This window comes from Mizuhopecten yessoensis, unplaced genomic scaffold (assembly GCF_002113885.1).
Source record: "Mizuhopecten yessoensis strain PY_sf001 unplaced genomic scaffold, ASM211388v2 scaffold11179, whole genome shotgun sequence".
Lineage (NCBI taxonomy): Eukaryota > Metazoa > Mollusca > Bivalvia > Pectinida > Pectinidae > Mizuhopecten > Mizuhopecten yessoensis.
In genome coordinates, this window is record NW_018408919.1 from 196,510 (window position 1) to 205,565 (window position 9,056).

The following is a 9,056-nucleotide window of genomic DNA, read 5'->3' on the forward strand; positions in this document are numbered from 1 at the left end:
TGTTGTACTGGTCCTTCCAGATGTGACACTGCTTGTAAGTGTTGCAGTGATCCAGGCTCATCCTGACAATGGTGGGCTATGTTGTACTGGTCCTTCCAGATGTGACACTACTGGTAAGTATTGCAGTGATCCAGGTATATCCTGACAATGGTGGGCTATGTTGTACTGGTCCTTCCAGATGTGACACTGCTGGTAAGAATTGCAGTGATCCAGGTTTATCCTGACAATGGTGGTCTATGTTGTACTGGTCCTTCCAGATGTAACACTGCTGGTAAATATTGCAGTGATCCAGGTTTATCCTGACAATGGTGGTCTTTGTTGTACTGGTCCTTCCAGATGTGACACTGCTGGCAAGTGTTGCAGTGATCCAGGCTCATCCTGACAATGGTGGTCTATGTTGTACTGGTCCTTCCAGATGTGACACTGCTGGTAAGTGTTGCAGTGATCCAGGTTTATCCTGACAATGGTGGTCTATGTTTGACTCTTGCATTCCTTGGTGCCTGCTGCAGACGGTGTTTAAGTATCATTTGGAGTCTGTTTGCATTGAGTGATGTTGTAAACAGTAACTCCTAGTCAGCGGGTTGGTGTTTTTTGCCCATGTGGTGTCGAACCTATGTTTGGTTTCCCTACTGAGAAATTCATTTCACCAATTCTTACCACTTACATGAGAAGGGGAAGAGAGAACAAATGCTATATGCGTTTTTAAAGCAAATTTATTAACATGACTTCGGACCTCATCGCTTGAACTAGATGTCTGCTTTAAGGATTTCTAGGAACAGATTCTAGAAGCCCCGGTTTCTTATCACCCAGACTCAATGGACGATTGCTGGAATTCTTAGATTGACGAACACACTTGCCTTCGTTACATATCTACAAGAAGAAAGATAAGTGACGCTGTATTAAATCGAGGAAACAAGTTGGTTTCAATTAAGAATATATTCATATGTTGGAGTAGAATAAAAAAAATGTCTGCAAATCTGGTGATTTTGAAACGGGTAATGAAGTAATTTGTTACCTTACGCATACCTGTTATAATTATCTTACTCTTATTGCATATATCTGTAACATTTCCTTCTTCTGCTTCAGTAATATCATTCTGAATTATCAAAGTTTGCATTATCAGTGAACCAAGTCCAAATAAGAATAAAAAATATCACGGCAGAATACTAAAGACAGGAAGGACAATATGAGAAGAAGAAGAAGAAGAAGAAGAAGAAGACCAGGTGTTCCGAAAGGGCTGAAAGACGACACCTGCTAAACTGAATTCGTCGTATCTTTGTAAACGGCCCTCTGTCATAGTAAGTAACCAACTTGGGACAACATCGGCGTTACCTACCTTGCCTTGACCACAGTCCGAACCTTCCATGGCCAGAATACGTTGACAGTAATTCGTGTTTTCGATTTTACAAAATATTCCTTGGGAGCAAATTGTAGTGTCTGCTACCTGTAAATCATAGAGTGCATTAACATGAATCAGTAAACATCGATTATCAACTAATCATTATCTTGTTTGAATAATTAGTTTTGGATTCACACAAATGATATTGATAAGGATACAGGGTTTATGCTGTACGGTTTGGAGTGTAAACAAAATTGAAGAACAAATGCAGTTTTAACTTCACTAAGCGATTATTGCAGTATCAAGAGAACAAAAAATAAACAAAAAAACACAGGTAAGACATAATCCAACCACTTAAAATGGAGGCAAAAACGCAATACCTTAACACACAATTTTATTCATACACATGTATTTCGCGCCACCACGTTATGAGGAACAGATGGAAGGATTTCCTTGACTCGTAATGTGTGTCATTCATCTACTGAGGTAATATTCTCGATGAACGTCTTCACCTTGTTTAGACAAAAATGGATCGCATACTCTTGGTGAGTATTTGTGTCGAATATTTGTTTAAGTTGGTAATCAAATACAATGTACCATACTTTCCATTTCAATACAACAAATAACCAACCAATGTTACTCCGTTATTTTTAGCGCTTTGTACATATTATCACAATCAGTGACATGACATTAAAAATACTCACCAGCCATATATGATAATAATGTAAATATAGTAATAAAGTAATCTCATTGGTTGGAAATCTGAAATTATTATTTCAAACATCAACGATATCATGTTTTTTTGTCTATTTCGGTCGATTATTCTCAACATGCATTTCCCTCCATAAATGTGATTCATTTGCTTGAAAAATAGCACATTGAGACATTCATAAACCTTATATATACAATTATAGCATTTTCAGAACTTTCTTTGATATCACGGAGGTCGAAAGGTCGAGAATTAAACGGTGGCGAGCATTTCATGGTATACTGGTAGTATCTGAAACAGAAGCAGCGAGGTTTCAAATGCCATTATTCAACCTTTCTACCTAAACTTTCTATATTATTTACCCGGCACACGAACGAATTTATGCCCTGTCTTAATTTACACTGAGAATTCAGGTCGTAAACTTGTCCTCCGCTAGCTAGGCCGTGGTCTTTGTCGTATTCCGTCTTGGAAAAACTGTTCTTCTTCGTGCACACGTGGTTACCCAGTCTGTAAAAATTTAACGGAGAAAAGGTAGCCACTTTTCAAAGAGTGCATTTTTATCATTAAACCTATCTACCAAATGGTTCACAGGTGCATAGTGAAAATACAATACAGACCGTAATTGAACAAACTATTGATACTTTCCATTACGATCTTTAAGATTCACATTCGAAGCTTAATCAACCGCGTCAAAGTTTGCGCACAAGATTGAAATCGGGATTTGTAGTCGATGTGATAAGACATAGATAAGAACAGAAAGTATAGAGCGGAAACATTTAATATTATAATTTTGTAAAAAGTCAATTGATGGTTTAACTGGTACGAGGAAAATAAGATGATATGCTTTTTATGTATAATGACTTGAAGTAATGTTTTTTTCTTTTTAGGACCGTTCTAAGTCAAAGTGGTTTTACGACGTGAAAATTGTCATTAATGAAATAAGCAGAAAAATGAAACACATATATTTCATAAATGCGTTGTCTTATTGAATAAAATACTGTGTAGACTAATTTAAATTTAACAAAAACGAGTTATTTATCACACTGCTTTCATTTTAGGACCTTGAGGTTTTAGTGGCACTCACCTGTTAAGGTATTTGTAAATTGCATCTGAGGAGCATTCCGACATCTTCCACATGTGCCTTGCCACTTTTTTCGTAGACTGTGCAGTAAATGCAGCCATTATGTATTGCTTGTCATCATTACAGCCAGCTGCCCCATCATGACTGGACCCGAGACTGTCGGATACACAGAAATAATAGTCCTTGTACATTTAAAGGGTATTTTATTGTGTTAGTGAGTGTCTTGTATGCGATACCTGAACTTGAAGGATGCTAACATCAGATCAGAGTAGGTCAAAGAAAATACTCAAAAACTCAAAAACTACGGAAGAGTTTCTTAATGAAGTATTTATATACATATAGTAAATGCTTAATGAGGATGAAAAACTGTGGTCTCTTGAGACTGCTTTTAGATGGCGCGAATTTCCCCCTCAATTTTTTCCCCTAAATATTTTGCAAGACAACGTTTATTTACCTTGAAAGAAGCACTGCCAATGAGCTTATGCCAAGACGCAGTAGCCCTCGCCAATACGTCGTCTTTTTTTAAACACTTTCTACTAAACCAACTCAAGACGCGTGGTCCTTAATCTTCCCATATCAACTGTTATTGTGGAAGTCATTCATGTCTAGAATAGGGAAGGAGGTTGATTATGTATGCTTGATTGAGAGTATACGGGTATGGAAATAAAAATATGATCCTGATGAATCCATGCATGTTTTTGTTGTTGTTTGTATACCTTCCTTTATTTTCTCATTATTATGCTACTATACCTTGCATATTCACCTGTGTTTCAAGTAAACAAATGATTTACCATTGGAAAAACAGACAATATGGGTAACTTTTCTTGGATAAGTTGTCATGTTCTTTGTTTTATTGCGACCTCATTAACCGCCAGCATATTTCTTTGTCCCCATAATCTATCGCCAAACCTCTTTACAGCGCCAATATTTCTTTCGGGAAATGGTGGCAGTATAGCGAGGTTTTACTGTAATTTTTGTTTATATTCTTATCATTCATGATATTTCTCTAACTGATGAAACTTTGACCAAACATATTTCTACTTCACATACCGCCGACCTTGTTCACCACACCTGATCATTTACGCTATTACCATGACAGATATGACCTACCTGTGACCTAATTCGTGAGACGCTGTCTGTCCCGTCGTACCGTACGACGCATCCTCTATTATGGATACCGCCAGGCTCGGCGTGGAACACGTGGTGCCCTTGAATGCAACACCTGTGACGTATCAAAAAAGGTAAATTAAACATGTGCCAATTAGTAAGTGTAAAGGATAAAAGAGAAGGTCAATGCCCTAAGAAAATTTGAATGGTTTTGTTTATACTGGTAGACTGTATGCAGACAGGAAGACCACGTATAAACCTTATGGTGTTAATGAACTCGGGACACAACAATACTTGGCAAATATAAGCAATGTGAATTTGAGCAATACATTAATGAATTATTTCAAAAATATATACATTCAAAAAAATCAAAATAGTCAACTTGACAACTTTCATTTGTATTTCAATACTTTTTAACAGTCGAATGGGTAATATGGAGAGAATGAAATATCATAAAACATTTAAACTCGGGAAAATACTTATAATCAATACTGAGTATTCAAACTATCTATTAGAAACATCTGAAGACTATAATATTCGATGTAAGGTAACAATATATGTAGTCAAGCTTGAATGAACAACACACTCAATGTGTCGGCTCCTTTTGATTTAAACATATTTTATTGCAAACGAATTGGACACAAGTTTTGCCAACTTGATGAAGTCCTCTTCGACAAAATTTAATTGATTACAATACATATCACGCAATGTTAGAGCTACTTAAATATACATATGACAAGAAAGAATTGTAGTTAAGAGAGGGGACAAAGATGAGATCGAGATATTTTTCGAAAAACATTGGACACAGCTAACTTAAGTTTTATTGCATAGTATAATTTGTTTTCATCTAGATTGTGAGCCATGTGTGAGTTCATTGTCCACGTAGACGGAGCTTGCGATATACTGTTCACTATTCGCACACCTTCAGCTTGTCTATTGTCCATTACATCCCGTACCTTGGTTGACTTTCTCCTTGACATTCCTTGCTGTTAAATTCGATTCCACGACTACTTGATGTAATTAGCATGATATAAAATAATACATCATTGATATGTGTTTCTGTTACAGGTGTCAATTGTATCAAAATATGATGATTTTCGTTATATTCCGTCTTTGCGTATTGCAGAGTTATCTTCTCTTGTGAGCAGGTATTTATTGTTACGTCATTGGTTTGTGAGAGTAACGTCATAAATTTTTAAGAAAACGACGTAATTTTCTCACACAAACCAATGACGTAACAATCAATACCTGCTCCCAAGAGAAGATAACTCTGCAATACGCAAAGACGGAATAACGCTTTAAACAATCAATATTTTAAAACCGAACAAAACAAATAAGGTAAATAAAACCCTCTCATAGTTTAAGGCATTTCGAAAAACAAGGATTCAATTTCAGCTAACCAGGCATTGTGTAATGGGGAATGGACATTTGATTTTAATCTAGATCAACGAAAACAATATTTTTGCCAAAAGTTACAACGTACAAATGAATTGTAGCTTTAAAAGTAGCTTATATTGTAAACGAACTCTCGTTAAAAACAAAAACTATCCGGGTTTAATGTAAACAATCAAACAGTGTATTTCATTTAAAAACCGGACCGGCAAAATTTAAGCTGTGTACCTAATTGTATTAGGAACTACGACTTAAAAATGTCAATGACCCATTAAAACAAATTGAAATAAATAGGGTTTTATATTAAAGCTACCATGGTCAGTTATTTTTCGACAGAAATATCAAAACAACGGTTTTACAATCAACGATTCAGCAACAGCATGGTAAAGTATAAATCGAAATCATCATCGCATCATGCTATTTATAAACAAGCTGTATCATCTTACCCAATAGATCAGATTGCCACCCATCCTCGTAGAATGCAAGGTCCCTTCTGTGGAAGGCAGACATTTAATATTAGATGATAGAAAACAGGGTTGCATAAAAAGGGGGATATATTTTTTGAAAGAAATATTCTTAGAAATAATTCCCCTATAAGCTGCATATAAAGAAGTATATATATATATAAAAAACAATTCGACGCGACTACGCTGCAATGCCCCTTTTCCTTTGAATATTATTCGTGAAATATTGTGATATATCAAATATGAACATATATTCCACGTTTTTTTCTGAATTATTCTGTGATTACCTCCTTTCTTTCATTCACACCATAACCAATTATATCACATGACACGTAGTTCTGCGGTTTTATATGAATGAATCTACAGACAAGATTTAGGTTTTTGAACAGAGTGTGTAAGAAGCCTAAGCCAAGAACAATATATTAAAATTTCCTTTCATTTTACATAAATATTGTTGGGTAGACCTGAAGGAATATCTTTTTCTGTAGCTCCCTACAGAAACGTCTTCAGACTGGAAAGTACACTTTAGTCTCTATGAAATAACATTCCTAGTGACTTATTACAATAATTAATAATTCATAAACTGATCTTTATATGGCGTTGTAGGAAACATCATTTAGTCAAAGATATATATTTTAAATTGACTTGAATGTCATTTTAGAGATGAATATGGCTTTAAACAGTTCTGTTAACTATTAGGTGAGATTGAAATGTTTCGACTTTAACAGTAGATAGGCTTTTTTCATAATGGTAATTCAAATTTTCTTATAACATTCGTACGGTGACTGAACCAACTTGTCTCACCTGTTTTTGTTTCAACAATTTTTCCATTTGAGCAATGAGAAATAGCCACTAAGAATTTTAACTTTGTTTTCACTCACGATGTATGCTCTGTATTATGAACGTGAGTTTGTAAATATAATCGCTTACCTGCTGAATTGCATGGCATGGTCAAACTCCGGCAGATATTCCCTGTTACTGTATTGGTACTGTCCAAATAACTTCATGGCATTCTCAGCGTCGTAAATATTGTTGCCAACAAGGTATTTTGGTATCCATGGAAAACCATCTAAAGTCTTTTCATAAACAGATAACAAGAAATGGATATAATCTATTACCTTTCTGATGAAAAAACATAATAATCTTGAACAAAATACGTTATTTTTGATTTGTTTTAACTCTATTTGTGTCACAAATAAGCATATCTACTTAGGTTTGATATAGTTCTGAACATAAAAAAGTGGCAACAGAGGTATATATGTCCTATTTTTTTCTTACGTGTACAGAAAACAATTGATATATATATAAATGTTCCTTAATGAATATGGATATGTTTGTATTCTAATTATTTCATCAACTGAGTTAAGGACAAAACATACAGAAACTTCATCCACCTACTAAAACTCACCTTTGAAAACACAAATCCGTTAATCATAATGTCGACCTTGAACTTGTCATGTCGATCACTCAATGATTGGTATCGTAGGTCCATCTACCCAATGGAAAGTAACGAAGAAAATATACATCATAGAGTTAACATACAAGGACAAACAATGATTGAAAGATGATTAGAGAAGACACCTAAACGAAACCCCGCATGTCCCATTCGACATGATGTCTCCCGTCAAACCCATGAACGTATGTTGGTCAAAGATGATCTAAGTCTTTAATCATGGAAGACACTGGCTTACCATAATGATAGTCAGGTCCAATAGAAAACCCTAACCAGTTGATATATATTGGCAAATATCTACTAGAACATATGACAACACTTTTTTTAAGACGGCAGTTCGTCAATTGGTCTGCGACTATGACTTACATCATTTGCTATGAGTGTATAGTACATCTTCATTTTCGCTAACGTCTCCTCTTCATTTCCACCACTGATCTTCAGAAAACTGACGATAAAGAACATGTATTGTACAGTAGAAGCATTGTAGGTTGGCTTCATTAAAAATATTTGAAAATATTATCGAATATATTCGCTAGAGCACATTGGATTCCTATTATATATACTTAAACCCTTATCTTGCAGCTAACTATTATCATTGCTGTTGTAGTTTTATGTTATGTGGATATTTGAATGTTGAACTGTTGCGTCTTTATTGAACATTTTAAAATTGTTGTTTTGTTTAATACTTACAAATCGTAAATAGTATCATCCAGAAACACAAGAATTTCGACCACGTGATTGTTGCCATGAGAAAGTGCCCTCTTGTTGATGATGTCGTGTAAAAGAGGCCTTCCTTTTGAATGGGCATCATCTTTCGAAATATACAAAAGAGAATACAGTTTTAATTCGTTACACATGATAATATGTTTATTTGTTTTGTTTAATGTTAACGTAGCCGTGCTTAACATATTTTTATCTACAAAGTTTAACAGCAGTGCAACAGTCTTACCATGTAGCGCGGTGTCACGATAGGCAACCATTGGCCTTGTTGTTTTGGCAATTCTGTGGTGTTGACTTCCTTGAGAATGTGGCTGAATTCTAAAATGTTCACCCTCATGGAAGAACCCGCCATACTATAAAAAATTACGAGAAACTAACATCAATTACGTCATTTTAACAATACCTTATCATTTAGTTACTTTATAAAAATATATCTAATGATCTAAAACTCTTACCCAAGGAGTTTCATCAAATCAAATGGAATCAGAACTAGTTTAAGTTTCTTTTGTTTCATATAGTTTACCTATGTTCTATATCATTTTTGTCATTAAAATAAATAAATGAATAAACTTTAAGAAAAAAACGTCATTTTTACTTTTTACTTTGCATCATGAACATATCACTGTTAAAGCAAGGACCGTCTGTACAATTTAATGCATATTGCTAAGAGTTATCAAAAGTCAATAAATGCCAAAGTTATAATTTGACGAATGTACTAATATTATAGACCAAAGCTATATGGCAAGTATTGTCTTCAAAAATAATATTACGGGTGGGGTGGGGTGGGGGGG

At 34.9% G+C, this 9,056-nt stretch overlaps 1 protein-coding gene across 1 annotated transcript; it reads right to left on the reverse strand.

Moving 5' to 3' along the window:
- Positions 1-701: 701 nt before the first annotated feature.
- LOC110440306 (ADAM family mig-17-like) lies at positions 702-8,598 on the reverse strand. The gene is made up of 11 exons (XM_021483288.1): positions 8,495-8,598; positions 8,236-8,356; positions 7,912-7,990; positions 7,501-7,584; positions 7,023-7,168; positions 6,075-6,121; positions 4,240-4,351; positions 3,133-3,285; positions 2,411-2,555; positions 1,337-1,444; positions 702-870 (listed from the first exon to the last, which is right to left on the reverse strand). Exons 1-11 carry the CDS (start codon positions 8,523-8,525, stop codon positions 760-762), a joined length of 1,137 nt encoding a protein of 378 aa, XP_021338963.1. The 5' UTR covers positions 8,526-8,598; the 3' UTR covers positions 702-759.
- Positions 8,599-9,056: the final 458 nt, after the last annotated feature.